This window comes from Cygnus olor, chromosome 18, assembly GCF_009769625.2.
Source record: "Cygnus olor isolate bCygOlo1 chromosome 18, bCygOlo1.pri.v2, whole genome shotgun sequence".
Lineage (NCBI taxonomy): Eukaryota > Metazoa > Chordata > Aves > Anseriformes > Anatidae > Cygnus > Cygnus olor.
The window spans coordinates 8,274,984-8,294,282 of record NC_049186.1 but is presented as its reverse complement, the minus strand read 5'-3'; the positions used below and the strand labels follow the sequence as shown (position 1 = coordinate 8,294,282).

Here is a 19,299-nt window from a genome sequence, read left to right as displayed (position 1 = left end):
TTAATTGGGAGCTGTATTACTCTTTAAATAGTTCAGACTTTGCCTTTACATTTTGATGGTCATGAAAACAGTAAAAAATTGAGTATGAATAGAGCTTAACCATGGCAATGATGGCAAATCTTTTCAGTCCCTTAATTTTCCTGTTCTCAGACATCTACCTTCAGGGCAAATTGAAACGATGCAAGTGTTATATTCAGCCAGACACTCCTGTAACTACAGCTCTGCTCTTCTGACTGTATAAAACATTTCTACACACTTAGATTTTGCAGTTAATGTACTAAACTTTTACGCAGACAATTTTTCTAAGCAGCACAATGTTTACAACTCTTCAGTTGGCGTTAAATAATACAGTAATATAAATATAATTGTGGACCATTTAGCAGGTATATTTATTAGAGAGCAAGATCCAGTCAAACAGAGTAGAGAACCTCAAATTGAGCAGCTTTCCATTTCCTTAGTGCTTTGTTATTTCATCTTCACGGTGTGACTGGCATAGGTGTAATGCTCTGAAACAAAGGTGAGGCCAGCTTGTGACTACACGGTGTGACCATGCTCTGATGCAGCAGCATCTCTGTATTTTAGCTCCTAAGCCAAAGTTTGCTCGTGGCTCAACAGGTGTAATTCTTGTTGAACCAAGCAAGAATTCCACAGTTTTAAATAAAAACAGCTCTTGGCCCATTATCCACTTACGTACACTATGCCCAGGGGCCAAGACACATAGAGCTGACAAGTGATTGGGGGTTCCTCAAGAGCATGAAGCTTTACTACACAGGATTTAAGTAAAGCAGTGTTTCAGACAGCAGGGAGCACATGCCAGTTTCATTTGTCTGAATTTCATCACTCAGAATAAAGGCCCTTAAAATCACTAGTCACTTTCCAAAAAACCAAACCTCCAAAATTATAAATCCAGCAGTGTCAAAGCCTAAATAAATACATACGTCAGCTGCCAGGATCCTGGATGTCAGTTTTCAAGGCATGTATTGCCCCAGACTAGTCTGTAAATAATTTTTATTTTTATTCGGGACTTTAAAACCACATCACTAGGGGGGCTGGACTTGTGGTTCTTCATTTGCATATTCTATGTTTTGACCTAAATTGAGTTAAATGCAGAGGGAGAAGAAACGAGGGTCAAATTTCATTAACAAAATAAAGCAACTCGTGTGAAATCAACGTCTAGTGATGGAAAAATATGCAACCGAACTAAGCCCTTCACTGGTTATTTAACTAAAACAAGGTCTCCTTAATGACAAACACTCCCATCTTCAACTGCATCACAGACACTAATGGAAAATCTTGGCATCTCTCATTGTATGGGAATATGAGGCAGAACTGGTGAGGACTTTTTTCTGCCATCCCCTTGCCAACTGTACATTCCATCTGACTGAGAATTACTGATAATTTTTGGCAACTTCGTGGCTACAGAGGACTCTTCTGTACAACTATTTATTTATCCAGGGCTTCAGGAATTTATTTTTAACAGAACTTTAAAAAATGCTGTAAACACAAAATACGCTAACTGTGTTAACAAAAGGATTCCTACACCAAGCTTTCTCTTTTTTTTTCTTTTCCAAGCATGCTGTGGGGCCAAGTTGCTTGGTTGGTGTAAGCTGGTAGAGCTGCTCTCACTGTGGTGGATGCCTGCCAAATTTACAACAGTTGAGGATCTTTCCCAGTAAAGCGAAATGTGTATAAAAATCCGAACAGAAGAGAGTATTTAGTTGTATGTATATTCTCTCCTTAGTGGTGGTACCAGGGAGCCTTTTACAGCCATGTCCCTGCAGCTACATAAGGGGCAGAGCCCCTCGCAGAGCTCTGACGGCCTACAGAGAGAGAACAGGCCAAGGACATTATTTGCATTTTACAGAAGAAAACTGGAGGCAGAAAAGCAGTTGACACATGACTGAGAGCATCTCTGAGGCTGTGGCTGTGCCTCGAGGGCAGCCTGCAGACCACCTGAGTGCAGCGGGTGTAAACGTGCCTCGCAAGGCCTGATAGCCCACCCGGCACTACGGGGTCCAGCATGATGGAGGCGCTGCTCCAGCCTTCCACGGGTTGCCCCTGGCCACAGCCCTGGCCCTGGGAAGTGAGGGAAGGAAGGAAGGCGGAAGGAACCGCAGGCAGGCGGCACGGTGTCTGTGAGGAGGGGACAGCAGTGACACGGAGCTGAGCTTGCTCGAAGTGGTTTCGAACCGCCTGTTTGTCAGCTGGCTTTTGTCTTCTACCAAACCAGACAGAGCCGACTCCAGCGGAGCCCTCGGCCACCTCTATCGGGGCACGCAGACATACCCAGTTGGATTGTGCAGCTTGTCAAAACCCTCTGACAGCGCCGAGGACGGAGCTCTGGCCTCCTGCGTCCCCATCCAGAACGCAGCCTACTATTCCCTAAATGTCCTGGAAAATCTCAGGACCAGATTAGAAACTATTACTTTCACCACAAAAAATTCAATGACAACTTTTTGGTTTTCAGTGACAGAAAGCTGAAATGTTTTAGTTTTGAACGCAGTCCTTCCCCTCCGCTTTTGGGTACTGAAAACCAAAGAATTTTTACAAGCAAACCTGATTTTTTCCTGGTTTGAGCAGAAAGCATGCTACCCAATCAGAGCCTCACAATATTTTCAGAATCTGAACCTGAACATTTTCAGATGTACTCCTGACAGAAAAAAAAAGAAGCCCAATTTTTGACAAGACCAACCTTTCATTAAAAATCGCAGCAGAGGAGGCAATTCTCTCTGTTTCCTTCCCCTTTGCCACCAGCCCTGTGGGCAGTGCGGAGGAAGCACGAGGCTGTCCCAGCAGCACCGCTTGAGCACAGCGTTGGGAGGCCAGCAGCCGGGCACAGCACTGCCACGGCCCCGTGTCCACACCAAGCTGCCTCGCACGCGGCGGGTTCACCGGCCTTGGCCTCCTCGGCCTCGGCTCCTCAGCAGCTCTTGCCTCCACAGGGCAGTGGGCGAGCACCACCAGGTGCTGCTGCAGCACACGGCGAGTCCAGCACAGGCAGGATGGCTGGGCCTTACCCCCGGCCTCCTTGAAGGGTTGGGCAGTGCGTTTTTTTTGCACTCATTTAACTTTCAAGGACTCCTGAACTATTTTTGGTGCATTGTTACAAAGTTTGTGTGAAAATTTGGAGCAGGATTTAGAGCAAACAAGTCAGGCAGTAAGCAGGCGGTTAACGGTGCTCTGCCTCTCCTATGCTCCACTGCAACCAGGAACACGAAACTCCTCAGTCAGGATTCCAGCTTGTCTACCTGACTTGACTGAAGCTGGGCAATAGAGCTGGCTCTGCTTTAAATCTCCTGTGTTCGGTTTTCAAGTCAGTCAACGTTACCTTTGCTTTAAATTAAGAGTACATGCACAGACTATGACTGAAGCTCAGCACAATAACCGAGCGAGCCATGGCTGCACCAGCACATGCCTTAGTGCTGAGTAGCATGGAGGCTGGCTCACACGGGGCTGTGTCGATCTGAAGCAGGAAGAGCATTATCTTACAAAGGAAAAAAAAATTTAAACAAAATTTCTCCTTTAAAAGATTTAATTATTTTTAAATGTAAAATAAAATATCTATAAAGTAACCCAAAGAAATTAAATGTTCCCTTTGAGGGAAATTCTCTCTTTTAAAAATTATCCCTTTTTCTAATAAACTAGTAATTTATGTAATCCATATAAAACCACTAACACTCATTCTTCTATTTTTAAATAACATTGGAGAGTTTTCCCAAGGCTTATTTTATTTTTATGAGAAGGATTAAAAGTCATGATGGGCCAGATTCTTCCCCACGTCTATCTGCGGACAAGTAACACGCTCCTGCCATAATCCCAGGGACTAGAAGCTACGGATGCATCGATGTGCCTAATTTACACCACTCCATTGGCTGCCCGGGAATAATAGCAGGCTGACAGATTCACTGCTGCGAATGCAACACCATCTGATCTGGAGATTGCTGAACAAGCCATAAATCAAGGGATCTTTATGTCTCTAGACAAACATTTCAAGAAAAACAAGGCTAAAGGATCTCTATAAGGAGCTATTTGTCCTATCCAGTCTTAATATTTTTATTTCTTCACAACGAGCCTGCATATGGTGATTTGTCTAGACTGCCCAGATAGAAGGAAGCTTTATCCTTTCAAAATAAGTTCACGCCGCATCCCTATTTTTTACCCAGAAGAGGATGATGGGAAGAAACTGCGGCTGAGTCCCCATGCTTCCTGGGGCTCGTTCTTCCAGGGTTACTGGTGTGCTCCAACACATACCTACACGTGCAGAAAGCGTAATCCATCCAGAATTAACTGCACATCCATGACTTAACAGTGCTTTAGTTTTGGATGCAGTTTAAATTGCGTATTAAGCGCAGCAAGGCTGGGTGAATGCACGGTACTCGTAACAAGACAGCATCTTAGATGGCACTGCAGACACAAAGCGAGGGGAGCACAGCATCCTTGCACCACTCAAATGAGCGGTGCATGAAGTCTACTCAGATAAGCAAATCCCTCCCGTGCTCTCATACTTTCCCTCTGCCCCTTATTTCTCACTCAAATAATTCAGATGTTTTAGCCCTTCCAGACAAAACTGGACCTCCAAGTTAAAATGTCATCTGTTAGTAAAGAAACCAAGCTATGTTTTTCATTCCTGAGAAAGGACTCACTTATGCTTATAACTATAAGTTGCTAGTGATTAAGCAACTGGTATATTTTCACACTCATTAAAAGAAACATGGTGTGTTCGCTTTTCTAAGAAAAGGCATCTTGTTTGTAATACTGTAATACATTGGGAACACCTTCTAATTGGCTTCTAGTGCCCCTTGCCAAAATTCAGACACAAGTTTGTTTATTTACACAAGGAAAAAAATAAAACATTGTATAATTAGTTGAGCAAAGGACTCCTAAATTCAGCAACTCGGAGGTATGCAAAACTGACAAACTTTTTAAGATTCCATTTTGGTTTATGAAATATCTCAATAGGTAGCCCAGACTGCATCATGGCTATTGTAGCAATGTGCTGCTCAATGTGCTGTTTGTGTTGAGATGGAAAACTTTGACGTTTGATTTTTATGCAAGTCAATTAACTTGTTTTTTAAAACTGTAAGGGCATGCTTTGCAAATAAGATTACTTACTATAAATTATGAGAACATAGGGCTCCATTCAGACAAAAATGTTACACACCCCTTACACATGCATAAGTCTGCAGAATATAGTTCTGCACCCTGACAACCTATTCAGCTAGGGGTAGGAGCTTATTTTGGTCTATTCCATGGGGGCCTTCCTAAAAAGATATGAACAAAAGGGGATAGAGACTTAATTAGAATGTCTCTCTACACCCCACCTTCCTTTGCACCACCCAGGCAATTCCTACAGGCCAAAACCTCTCCTTATGTGGTGAAGGAAGAATTTCTTTTTTCAGTTAAGTCAGCCCACAGCAGAATTAGCAATGGTATGTCCCCCTAACCACAGTACAGACAGACATTTGGCCATTCCCACCTGTGAGTTCTGCTCTCAACACTCACGCTTAGGCATGGTCTCTTGACTGACTGCAGTCATGCCCATCTGGTAACATAACGCCCATTGTGCTTGGCCCCAGCTCAGATGGGACCCTTAAACCAAGACAGCAGGGAAAAGCTGTCCCTGGAAGAAATGACATTGAGCAATAGAACCGACACGCGACTAGCACAAGTGGAGATGCCAGGGGTATTGCAGCCGGCAAGAATCGTTTTCATTTACTGCAATAGGCGTTTAGTCAAGACTTCTCGCTTGCAAAACAGATTCTTCGATGGGTGCACGAGAGCTCAGGATGTCTATTTGGCATTCAAAACACAACATAAAGAACTGCAGATATGTACTTGGGGCCTGAAGGCAACCACAGTGCCAATACATACACAAAGCAAATCCAGAGACAAGTATGAGTCAGAGAAAGAAAAACTGCAGAATTTTGTCCAGGTCCTTTCCACTTTTACACATGCAGAGAATCTTCACCTAAGCAAATCATCCCATTGATTACATATGTGAGGAAGAATTACTTGCATGGAGAAAGGTTACTGGATCTGGGCCCTGCTCTATACATGTTGGGATAAAAAGCCAACTCTTACTAAGTCCAAGATTCACTCCTATTAGTTCTGAATATTAGGTTAAGGCACAGGAGACCACACAGCAGAGCATTTTGTCTTCCTTGCCAGTCTGTCTAGGTAATGAAGTCATTTTTATTTGAGTTTGATGTTAGATTGTTGGTTCTAATTTAAAGTCTACACCACAGATAGTCCGTAGTGCAGATTACTCATTTCCTTGAAATGTCTTTTACCTATACAAAAAAGTTAAAAACAGGGAGAGAAGCCTGAGAGGATTAAGGGACAAATGGCTCGCCTCCTCCCCTGGAAACATTCTGGGAGAACCCTTCCCCAGCCTGTTTGCTATTAGAGCTCATTTTCAGCTTTGAGTGGCAGCTTCTACCCTTTGAAACAGTTACACACATTCTCAGGAACACTTGTGTGCACATTCACGTTTAGAAAATGACTTTCAGACAAAAGACCTTCCAAAGTCAGATTCCCGTTATTGTGTTCAGAATCAGGGAAGATGCTAGTCTGATTTGAAATCGGCCATGTCATGTACCAGAACTGACCTGCCACGTAAGGGAAGATACCTCCCATTCATCAGGAGAACCAGCGTGGCTACGTGCCTCTGAGCAGCCTTACAATGTCGGGTCAACTGTTGTTACTGGCAAGACACTGCTGTGGAAAGCCTGCAAGAGAATCAGGGACTCATCACTACCAGTATGTGTTGCTATGGACACCATTGAAGAAAAGCAAAATCATTTGAGAAGGAAATAAAAGACTCTTTTCCACCAATAGTGACAGGCACTCTAATAGGTTAGTGATCCTGGTGGAATGCTAATCAACAGCACATAGAGACTTGGAAGTCATGCAACTTTTAATATGCCTAGCAAAGGAGTATAGAAGTAAATTCATGTAATACATGGCTACGCACACAGGATTTATTCTAATCCTTAGTAGTGAAAACACAGGCATCAAATGTTAATGCCATGGATAAATCAGACAGTATTTCTGTCTTACAAGTCTTTCCTCTCCAGGATCTCAGCTGCAAGCCACATTCACCTGAAGAGCTCATCCGCACAGTTCCACTGAACCAAACACTGAAACGGAGCTGGACTCCTTGCCTGCACAGAAGTGAACAGCTTGCCTGACACCAGCAAAGCTCTGCTGATTTACAGCAGCTATGGATCTGGCGTCTCATTTGAGCTGTGAGACAATCTAATTTTTCCATTCCTCACAGCTCTGGTGGATAATTTAAATAAATGCTTGGAGGCCACCAAAAATAATACATTTTCAAAATTTTTGCTGAACTGAAAAGTAAGAAATACTGGTTTAGCAGTACACAAAATGTTGTGCTCAATCTTAAAAGAGTTTAATCTTGAATGAGATGGGATTTTTTGTCTTACATAACTTAAAAAGGAATGGATTTTTTGTAATAGAATTGAATAAGAACTTGGAAAATGTAAAACCATTTAAAATTAAAAAAAAATAATCAACAGGTATTACTCTGAAAACATCAAAACAAAATATGTAGATTAAAAAAAAAAAAAAGTTTAATGATTTCCAAGCTGGAAAGCAGTCACATTTTTCAGCTGATATGAATCTGTAAAATGTTACATTGCCACTAGGTCACCATTTTTGCCCCAGGAAAACTGTTAAAATATTTTCACAGCTGTACGAGTAGATAAATCCATTGACCTCAGTAACATGATTCGCATGAGCAGGGCCAGGAGCATTTACTGTTTTAACAGAACCTAAAGTACTCCAAGCAATTTACAGCAGAGATAGAGAAACAGGGGCATTTTCTCAAATCTAATTCAATATAATTTCATTTGCAGTACAGTGAAATGAACTCAAAATACTAAGAAGAGGGACAAGGGTTACAGAATAAACTGGAGGGCTGCTCAGTAAAGGCTAAAGGGCAGCAAAATAATTTGAAATTAATATTTGATTCACGCATTGCAGGTACTTTAGCAAAAATAATGCTCAAGAGTATCTGAGGCAGGAGAAAAAATGGGGATGATTGCAATAGGTCTCTTTAATATCTGCAGTAGAACTATTCAGGAATTCAAGAGCTTCAGATCTATTATTCAGTGCCATGGTAAAGCTTTTTTTGTCTTTCAAAGAAAATTAGGTTTACTAGACTGTGCTGCCTATGTGTCTGTATTCTCTCTCAGTTATGAATATTAAATTCCTGATGGTGATAAAGAAACAAACAAACAATAGCTATACTGGGAAGAGAGATCTAGTAGCTCCCACTACGAAGGTGAGCTGAAGCATAAGCTCAGCTGTTATTAAAAATCAGGGAACTACCACTGCCAGTGGGACAGCCGGACAGGCCGGGATTCAGGACATGCCTCTCAGAGCGCAGCTCAGCTTATTCGGAGTTGATGTCACCTGGCTTGCAGCGCGCAGCAAGACAACGCGCCCCAGAAATGGGAGGGTCAGGGTAGTGCTGTCCAGGTTTGGCTCCAGATCGATTTGGCAAACGAGCTCCAGAAATTTGCTTTCAAGACATAAATCCACAGGAAACCAGGTTTCACATGTTCCATGGCTTAATATATTATAAATATTGCTATTTCCCCTCAGTGTTCAAATTATTGTTTCCAATGAGCAACGCAGCAGGTCATTAGAGGTTACAGCAATAGCTGGCCCAGACTCGACCACAGGAAGACACCTCGCACACTTGGGAAATACATACATTGCATCCTGCTCTGATGGCAAGTCTGCACAAAAAAGAGAAGCCTCCTGCTGCTGCCAGCTAAGAGTTTTCTTCAGAACAAGTGGCAGCACAATGCACAGACACTACAGATCCTGCTGCAAGATACTGACAGGGATTGTTATTCCAGATATTGTAATTAGCAGTGAAATACCTGTTTTGTTCGGCTCCTCAACACCACTGCTTTACGCTATGAAGTGACCAAAGGCGTATGTTTAATTGCAGACTTTCATGTCAGCTCTGGCAAAATTGCAAATTGCAATTCCTGGAAGTTCCTCATGAGTTCAAGAATGGGCAGTATAGCTTCAGAATCCATTTATTTTACAGAAAAGAAAGGATGACCAAAAGAACCCACATTTTGCTTTGCTTTTACAGAAAGCTAAGGAAATTCCATCAAGCTAAACTCACAAAAGAAAACTTGCAATTTCATAAAACATCTGCTATTTGGTCAAAAAATATTTTAATCACAATATTATGAGCACCTCCAGGGAGGATATGTTAACAGACAAAGAGAAACTTCACTGACAGCTAATTACTCTGCTAAAGGCAGAAAACTTTTAGGCAACAAGAAATAGAAAAAGGGACTTCTGAAAATACTTCCTTTATTTTATAAAACTGAGATCTCTGATCAGTATAAAATATGTGTATCTAAGTCAATACATCTATCCACTCCATCTGCAGGAGCTGATGGAGAGCTGAACTAAGAAGGGAGGGGACTCAGGCACTCCTTCAGCCTGTGACGGCAGCACCCACGCTGGTGGGAGGCAGGAGGAGGGAAAAAAGTGACGAGAGGGTAACGCTGCCTGAGCTCTACCTCCCCCATCCTCCCTTTTTCCCTACAAATCCACCCTGGCAGAAGATATGGCTTAGAATCTCATTATTTTGCTTTATGATTTCTCTTGCCTGTGAGAAACTTTAAGTCCACTTCTTTTTCTCAGGGTTTCAGAGTTAAAAGATTTGAAAATGGGATTTTCTGCAGCTCCCAGGGAAGTTATGTACCTAAATCCCACATTTTTTAGTGTGCATCTATCTCTGTCGGCTCTTTTTGATTTTTATTTTTTTGAAAATCTTACATTAACCAACTATAACCTTCACGGTATCAGATACAAACTTCAGCAGTAAGGCTACATCTGTTGTTTTTCACTGAGTGGAATATAATCATTGACTCCTACTAGGATGTATGAATGTCAGCAACCAAAACTCAAAACATTGTGTGTTGTTTTTTTTTTTCCCCCAGTAGGTGTCTGATTGTTGAATAAGATGCCGCATCTTACGCACCCAGTCTTGAAAATGTTAACCTGAAAGTCTGTTGGCATCTCTCAAAAGCTGAAAAGTAAGAGAAACCTAGTCTGGCTGTCTGAAAAGTTTCATTCAGATTGCTTTAAATATTTTGTGGATGATTACAGTCTGAACATTTGACTACATGCCACTTCATTAGACTTACCCGTTTTTTTGTTCATACGATAGATGGGAAATTAAAAATGATCTATTTAAAAACTCTGATATTTAATTTCCCATAAGATATGAGAGATATTCAGGGCAGTGTCTGGAAAAAAATTAGGATAATAAGGTGTATAAATCTCTGCTTCATTTGAAACAAAGCATAAAAGCCAACCCCACATTAATTTTTTTGCTGAAAGAACTTCAATAAGTTTTAAAGTAAGTGTTTCATTTACTGCCACATGCCACACATACATGGCAAACAGTTTATACAAACCACAACACTCAGCTGTTCCTGGTTAGGTAAAACAGCCCTCCCCTGAACACCCAAGCTGCTCTCGGTTCCCTCGGGACTCTCCGCTGTAGGGTGCTGGGAGAACTTACATAGGGGTTTGACTTTAATCGGGTGAAGAGTCTTTCAGGGGAAGTACTCGTGACGCCCAGGTTGAGTGTGTGGTTAGGATTTTGTTGGCTCAGACCAAAGTGCTCTGCATGAGCTATCACACGTCACTATCCCTGGCCTGGTGGTCTAGCAGTAATGCCTTCTGTGCATAGTTCTTAGTGAACCTCGTTGACTTTTCAGCTAACTAGGAGAATGCTCCACCGTGTATACATGCAACGTCAGATCTGGCTCCAGGAAGCTACCCGGTGAAAAGGGGCTCTCCACATCCTTCTGAAGCCAACAGCCTATGAGTAGACACAGCAAGGCAGAGAATAGGTACCTTAGAGTTCCTAAGGCCACAGAAAAGATTGGTAATGTAGCACTTAAACTTAATTTAGGGCTTGACTATAACTAAGATAGTACAGCTTATTTACAAAACCTTCAAGGTTCAAGTCAATGACCTCATTTATTGTGCATGTACTACCTACAAAACAAAATTTTAGCCACTTATTCCAAAAGGACATGATGAACTTGGAAAGGCACTCAGTTTTTAGAGATATTATTTCAGATGTCCTCACTGGCCTATAAAGTCCCCCAAATAATTTATGCATGTTTACAATTATATATATGCACTATTTTTTAGTCTTCTGTTGCTGTATGAAAGACATAAAGTGCCCTTGGAGGGTCAAATCTATGCAAAGGTCAAAATAAAACTGACTAGATATGTAGTATCTCTAAAAGTCCAAAGCAAACAAGGAGTGGGAGTGAAGGAAAATATTTTCTGCCCATTTTTCACTCACAGACAATATTATGAAGTGTTTGGAATACCAGAAGGTTCATTTTGAAACACAGGAGTGATGTTTACACCAGCCCTTATATAAATATGTGTTGGTTTTATGTACTTGTTTTTCCTAATACTTGAAGTTAAACTCAGCTTATGTACTGCTGAGAAAAGGTGCTGGCTTTTTTTATTGCACCAAACAGGTACAACACAGCAGCTTGGCAAGCATATTCTGAATCACAGCCTGTTCCGTCCTTTGTACAGTGAAATGTGTGGTCAAAGAACTGCATGACTGGGGTGCTATGAAAGGGTAACCTCTAACCTGAGCCTGGCAAAGTTGCACCACCTTACCTAAAGCAGACCAACCCAGCAAACAGAATGTATGATTAATATAAGATTAATTTACTGGAAAATAATTTGCACTGCACTGTGTAGCAGACACTCCTGATTTAACAGCAGAGTAGGCCCTTGCGTTTGCTGCATCCTCCTCTGGACCATGGCTTGCCATCCAAGCCAGGTAAAAAGATGCCAGGTGTAGGTCAAGTATAAAGATATTACTGTGTGAGAAGGAAAATGCTACATACTATTAGCGTTGTATCCATATAAGGGGCTATACTGCTTATATTCTCCAATGTTAACCCCCACCCTCTGCTCAAGCAAACAAACAAACCCCCCAAACAATACACCCTTATTGCTACTAAATCACAAACACAGATCAAAGGTCCTCATTCCTGTTTCATTTTGCTCTTTTGATTGAGAAACCTTGCAAGCATGTCAGTTCTGGTGGTGGCTTTGTGATCTGGATCCTGCTTGGTAGGATCTACGCTGAGACCAACAACTCATTCTGCACAGCCCACGATGCAGGCATCAGATGACTGTGGCTTTCAGTTACTACCTCTGGACTGAAGCCAGAAGCCTAGCGGTGAAAAGCTCTTTATACCATTACCAATCCCTCGAGCCACCCAGTCCTTCTCCATTGCATACAGGTTTTTAGTGTTGTGCCTTAAGAACTGTTCTGGTTCTGAGTAACGTTCTTTGTGATGGGAGTCTTGCCACTCCCCCTCTCATGAGGGGAAAAAAAAAATACAAGGAGGGAGTGTGAAACCTATTTTCAAACTCTGTTATGATTATCTGATGCAGCTCGCACTCTTGGACTCTCTAAGAGAGAGACGAGAGTCCTGGGGAATCTCTGCCTTAGGTGAGGAGCTGAGATGTGCATGCCTTCGGTCAGTGCTGCTGGCTCTAGCTGGTGGGAGCTCTTGCAGCTCTTGCATCGGTGCAGCCGCACAGTGCCAGAGGAGGCCCTTACAGGGACGCCTGCTCAGCTTTCCGGGACATCTGCAGGCTGCCTGGGCATAAGCACATGCGCAGGTTGGTCTGGTCCTGAGCACTGCTGCAGACCCAACTTAAGGGCAGCATAAATACATCCCAGCGAGGGCAGAGGGCTCCACCAGTGAGCCCCCAGAAGGTCTCCTCTCAGCTGCTTTCCACCCGCAGTATCCACCTAGGGAGCTAGAGGCTAAATACTGCTACCACTGCCGTGCCTGTCCTGCCGCTCACCAAAGTGAGAGGCTCACTGTGAAATCGCACCCATGCAGATTTTTCTTCCAGTACCGTTTCCCTCAAACTCTTCAGAAAGCACATCACATACAGCTGCAGCAGCTTTTCCCGATGCAGGACTAGCTGCAGGAGACTTAACAGTAATACATTGGTACCCAGCCTTCACGAAAGAGCGCTGTAAGCTGCTGATCCTGCAATAACACCTCTAAGGATTTAGAGTCTTTAATGTTGATTGCTGAATATTTCTGTTCCCCTCTGAACCATTCCAACAGTTGTTTCAAGCAAATGTATTCATTCCCTTCCTTTTAACCATTGGAGCTTCTTGCTGGGAGCAAGGAAGAGGGAATGAAAGGGTCTCTTCAAATTTGCTGTAGCTGCTCTCTTAAAAGAGAGCATTGACATAGATTCTGCAGCTCTCGTGTGTAGTAAGGCTCCCAGAGGACTTACACGCACAGAAAGACTGCAGGATCCTTGTGGGTACTGCAGGAAGAGTGTGGCTATTCTCCTCCCCACGCGATGAGAGTATCGTATCTATTCCTAGCATGGATCTACCAGGTGGCAGCATTCCCCTGCCAACATACCTTTGGTTTGGCTTACCTTGAAAGCGATGATGTTACATTATATGATGACGTCATTATATTTATTTCAACTTTCAATGAAGATTCCTGGCAAATCTCCGAGCTGGAATATCTTCTTTTTAATGGATCCAAGATCCAGCCAACATGGTGCAGATTACATTTACATAACACAACCCAAGTAAGGTGAACTGCTAGGAATTTTTTAATGGCTGTTGACGTTACTAAATTAAGATTATTTCTCTGTTAAAACTATGGAAGAGGAAAAACTTGTCCAGTATTTATACAAACACTACTGCTCTAATTTCTGGCTGTAGTTATTTTTGTGATGACTACACCATGCACTCAGGCAATCTCGAGAATATATCTTTGTAGTGGTATTTTGAAAAGGATAAAACAAATCAAATATATTTTTTCACTTAAGTACAAGTGCAAGGACACCACCCTTTAATGGCACGTATAACAGTTTTCTGAGTCGGTTCGTTTTCTGCATACTTTCTGGACTAATTTTGAACGAGCTTATTACAAACTTTTGGACAACTTACCTCTGGTCTATATTTTCATCCTTTCATCAGCCGTGTTGCTTTTGGCACTTTCAAATTAGCCTACAACACCATACCTTTCAAGATGTCACATGCTTTTTCTGATAAACAGAAGTATAAGGCGTTTGAGAATGCTGCATAAGCTCCTGCTCTGCACTGGCAAAGATAATGCCTTGGGTGCTAAGTCCGGTACCACCAAGGAACCCCACCCCCAAACAGTGGGGCTTACTCCACCAGATTTTGAATTAATATGCGGGATGAGAGCACACATTATTCTGGACAAAACTAGCTACAGAGACAAAGGAGGCAAGTCCTGTACACTCCTCCTGAGGAACTACGGCACATAGGTTAACGGACTCACCCGAGGTTACACGTTCTGTGGGGGAGGTGGAAATTAATTAAAATTTCCAGCGTTACACTTTAAGACACTAAAATTGCAAAAGAAACCAAAGAGTAACTAAAAGCTCACTTTCAACCTTTCCCTTCTTTTTTCTTCCCCACAGTGGTCTCTGTGAGGTCTTATGATGCCACTACAAAGATGAGCAAACAAAAATTGGCTGTGTTATGAATTGATTTCAATTTAAAAGAGCCATAATTCAATTTTGCTTTAAAAACATATTACAAAATCTAATATTAAAAAGATTTGCATAGAAACATTCATCAGAAAGATATTTTATTTGTTTGGCTTGAAACACTTCCACTACAAGCCAAACATTTCAACACTAGGGCAGGAGGACCAGAAAGTGAACCTGACCAGAAACAACAGTGAAACTACTAGTTTATTTTTGCTATACCAGCTGACAAAATTTAGTTATTTATTTAAAAAAATAAAATAAAATCACAGGCTCTGTGGATGGTGAAACTTGATTTTTTTTTAACTCAAAATATTCTTGTAAATGTATTAGTACCAGGCCATTACTAGTTGAGAAAGGCTGTATGTCCGTATACCTTCCTGACTGCAGTGACTACCAGGTTAAGAAACCAGACAGATATGGTGATAGATATACCAACAACACACTTATTTGACACTCACGTAACACCCACAAACACACACATCTCTGCACACGTGAAGTTTAAAATCCTCAAGCAAACAGGCAGAGGTGGTTTCCAGATGAAGCCTCTGTTTGCCCCATTGCTCGGATCACAGACAGATAAATCACTGGGTGAGTCCCCTCCCTATGTAGTGGGAATATTACTTTAGTAAAGTTTGCTAATGGGGCAAAGGACCTTGTATTGTAATCCAGTGACATTTTCAACCTTCGGAGAACTTTGTTGACATTCCCGAGTCCCTGGCTGCCATCCCAGCATGAAATAGTTTCTGTTCACATAATTCTCGTGTTTACCAGTCATGAAAAACTCTTGCTTTTGGCTTTTTTTTTTTTTAAATAAACTTTTTTTTTTTTGCAAGTGAAACTCTGTCTAAAAAAATATTGGCCCCAGGCATAGAAGGTTTTGCATAAATTCATATGTGATGAATGGCTGATTTTAATGTTATTTGGGTATTTGTCAGAACCTAACAAATATACATGGTAATGGTGGTTCATAAACTTAAACATCTCAATATCCCCTTTCTTCTAGAAATAAATTACGTTTGTTTGCCCTGCCTGGAGTCCTAAGGTAGCCGACATTAGGAATATTTTAAATGTGATCATCCATCCAGCATGTCTTTCAGGCGCCACGAAGATTAAATGAAAGAATCATAAGATGAAGGTCTTTAACTTTTAATCCTTTTACAATGAACCCTTAGATAGACATGGGGGCAGGGTGCCTTCTATGTGAGTAATAATGCCTCTGTTCCTCTTCACTAGGTTAATGAATACCCTAAATGTCCCAAGATCTGATTTTTTTTTCTAACTATTGAAATTAAAAGCAAAAGAGACGGATGGTAAAACGTACCGAAAGAGTGCAAGAGGGAATGAATATGCATTCAGAGATACGCGAAACAGAGGAAGCAGGGCTGGGCTGTGTCAATGAAAGCCCCACGGGTTACAATAATTAGCATAGATTCGCTGGGAGTTTTTTTTTTTTAAAAAAGTTTTTTGATTCCAAGATAAATAAGGAAAAGGCTCTTTCTGCACTGTCAGGCAGCCTTTGAAGAGCACGTGGCGAGGCTGTTTGTGCAGTCGCTATCTCCGAGATACTACCGGCGGCTCCGGCAGCCCGCACGAGCCGAGCGCTTCGCTCACTGCGCCGGGGCCTCCCCGCGGCGGCCCCGCAGCGCCCAGCGGAGCCCGGGGCCGGGGGCGGTGGGGCCGCGGGGCTCCGGGCGCTGGAGCCGGGGCAGCGGCGTCCCTGGCCGGGCCGTGCCGAGCCGGGAGGCGCCGGGCCAGCCGTGCCGTGCCCCTACGGACCATGCCGTGCCCGGGAGGATGCCCCGGAGGCCGGCGGGTGCCCGCAGGGTTCCCGGGTTGCCTCCGGCCGGGGAGGCTCTGCGAGGCTGTGCGAGGCTGGCAGAGGATCAGGCTAACGCCGTGTGCGCGCTCTGCAACCCCCCAGAGCCCAAGGGTCAAGTTTCAGCAGTGTCCCACCACAATGGTAGGTGTGAAAGACACGTGTCCCGCTGTAAATGAAATGTCAAGCGGTTACAAAAAAAAAAAAAAAAAAAAAAAAAGCAGCACCCCGAGGCCGGCGGGCGGTGCGGGTCCGCCCTAGGGGCGCGGCGGGCAGCGGGCGGCCTCACGCGGGGCGAGCGGGACCCCCCCGGGGCGCTGCGGGGCTGGGGGCGCCGGGGGGGCCCTGCTGCCCTCCGGCCCCGGCCCCCGGCACGTTCCCACCCCCCCGGCGCCCAGCGAGGGGAGAAGAAAGTGTCCCGTGTGTGTGTCCCCCCCCCGGGGGCGGCCCGAGCAGAGAGCAAACAGACTGCGGACGGCTCGTGTTTTAGTGGTTGACTTTAATTCTGCGCTGCGCTTTTACTACAGGGATATAAAGAATAAATAGTAGATACTCTTCATTTACATAGGATAAAGTCATTCAAACTGTTCTCTCTATTTACAATAACATTGTGCTCTAGGCGTTTATTCTTTTTTTTTTTTTTTAATCTAAAGTCCATAAGGAGGAAGAAGAAACACACACACACACGCTTTCCGTATAATGGAAAATAGCTTTAAAACGTTTTCTTATCAAAAAGTCTGGTTTGTATTTTTTAATCCTTTTATTAAAAAAAAAAAAAAAGAAAACACAACAACAACCCCAACCTACTTCGCCAAAGCGAAGCAACTTCTCTCTGGAATATAAATACCAAAAAAAAAAAAAAAAGATACATTAGCAACGATCAGGGTAATAGTCTTAAAAATACAGTAGATGCTGATTATTTCACGTATAATACTGACCTTTTAATAGTATATTAAAACGGTGCCATATATACACACAATATACATTCTCCTACACGTTACAGTGCATTACAACGTTAACCAGAAAGCAAGTGTCTTTTATTTTTGTTGCAGCAAAGGTCCACGTGAGTCCGCCAGGCAAGGGGCGAGAAGGGCGAGGGGCAGCCCTAGCAGGAGCACTTGCACTCCGAAATGATGGGGTACTGGATGGGTATCCATGTGCACCTCTGCCCTCCCCGACGCTGGCACCTCCACCTCAGGATCGTTAAATGCACGGACTTGGCAGGTTTGCAAACCATGCCTTCTGGGACTGAACAAGACCTTTTACTGTAGCAGCTGCCCACTTTGACGTACCGGGGCCAAAAGCGGCTGCCGAGATCGTTCCACGTGTATAGGACCGGGCAGAAGGTCTGGGACCAGAGCCACATCTGCAGCTTCCTGCGCAGCTTCTTGCTCAGCCTGTGCTTCTTGCCCGGCTGCAGCCCGTCGTAAAACTCCAGCCCTTTGATTTCGCTGGGCATCGCTCCCGAGGGTCTCTGCCTGAGCAGCAAGTCCAGCTCGGCTAGATCGTCCACCCCGAGCCGGTCCTCGGGCAGGGAAATAGCCATAAAGTTAGGGTCGAAGTGTCCGCCCATGAGGTTCCTTAGCAAGGTCTCGTTAAGATCCTTCTCCTTGGGGTCGAAGATAGGGTCCGGGTGCTCGATTAGATCCACCAAGGGCAAGTTGTCGCTGGGAGCCGGTCGGATGTGCAGATAGTGCTGGCAGGCGCCTTGATCTAGCCGGAGACCCAGCAGAACCACCAAGGCGTATATAGTCACAAGGCACTGGGAATGATCCATCCTTGGGAGACCGGTGGGGGGGGGGGGAGAGGGGGGCTGGGTTCACCAAACGGCAGGGGAAGAAGGTGCGAGCAAATGCATCAGAAAACTTGTACGGGGATATCCAAAATAGCCTGTCTTTACGGGGGATCCCCTCCGCTCCCCGCGCCACCAGCAAAGACGACCCCCGAATATGCCAGGAGAGCAAGCCCCCTGCAAACACGCTCTCTTGCAAGCCTCTCTGTAAAATTTCTCCTGGTGGAGCCGCTCCAAAATTCTGCCGCTGCTGCTGCTTCTCTTCGCCCTCCCCGGGCAGGGGAGATGCCGCTTTTTGTTGCGAATTCTGCTCGCTGCTGCAGCTCCGCGTCGTCTGCCCGTGCGTGTGGAAGAAGTTGTTGCCGATTCTTCCTCCCCGTTCCTCTCCGCCGTTCGCAAAGCAGCCTCCTCAGCAGCAACAGCAGCCACGCACGTTGGCACCAGTTTGTCTGCTTTGCAAGGACCCAAAGCCTTTAAATTTCCTGCACTTTCAGCTTCATCTCCATGGAAACCACAGACTCTCTTCTAACCCACCCCACCCCCCTTAAAAAAAGAACCACCACACACACAACGCAACCCCCACTCCCACAAAAGTCCAGGAGAGCTTCCCCCTTCCCACCCGGCAGACACCCTCTGCTGGGGAAGGCTGCAGGCGGGAGCCGCCGCCGCCTCCCCCCGCCGCCCGCCGCCGCCGCCGCGCCCCGGGAGATGCTGCAGGGGCTGGGGCTGGGCTGGGGCTGGGGCTGGGACGGGGGCAAGGACAGGGGCAGGCGCAGGGGTAGCAGCAGGGGCAGGGGTAGGAGCAGGGGCAGGGCTAGGAGCAGGGGTACGGGTGGCCTTGGCGCCGGTCACCCCATGGGCGCAGCGCTGCTGGCGGCGGAGCGCAGCCTGCCCCGCTCCTGCTCCCCTGCCCCGGCCAGCGCTACCTGGCCGCTGGGGGGGGAGCCCCGGGGGGGTCCCTGCTCTAATTCCCACTGCGTGCCCGGCCGGGGGGCCGCTGCCGGCACCTTCCCGGGCGGAGCGAGCCCTCTGCTGGCGGCGCCGCTCCGCTCCGCGCCGGGCACGGGCAGGGCGAGCG

The 19,299-nt window shown here is 44.8% G+C and overlaps 1 protein-coding gene across 4 annotated transcripts in view; it reads right to left on the bottom strand.

Annotated features, from left to right (window-relative positions):
- Window positions 1-1,190: 1,190 nt before the first annotated feature.
- Window positions 1,191-19,299, bottom strand: part of NOG (noggin) — a 35,307-nt gene continuing 17,198 nt past the window's right edge. For 2 of the 4 annotated variants that reach the window (XM_040530542.1, XM_040530543.1), the window contains one exon: window positions 16,909-18,670. In XM_040530542.1, the coding sequence (XP_040386476.1) occupies window positions 17,535-18,206 (672 nt within the window). In that variant the 5' untranslated portion in view covers window positions 18,207-18,670 and the 3' untranslated portion in view covers window positions 16,909-17,534. Of the gene's footprint in view, window positions 1,821-6,429; window positions 6,729-16,908; window positions 18,671-19,299 lie in introns of those variants that run through there. The other 2 variants (XR_005813584.1, XR_005813583.1) reach the window with 2 other exon arrangements.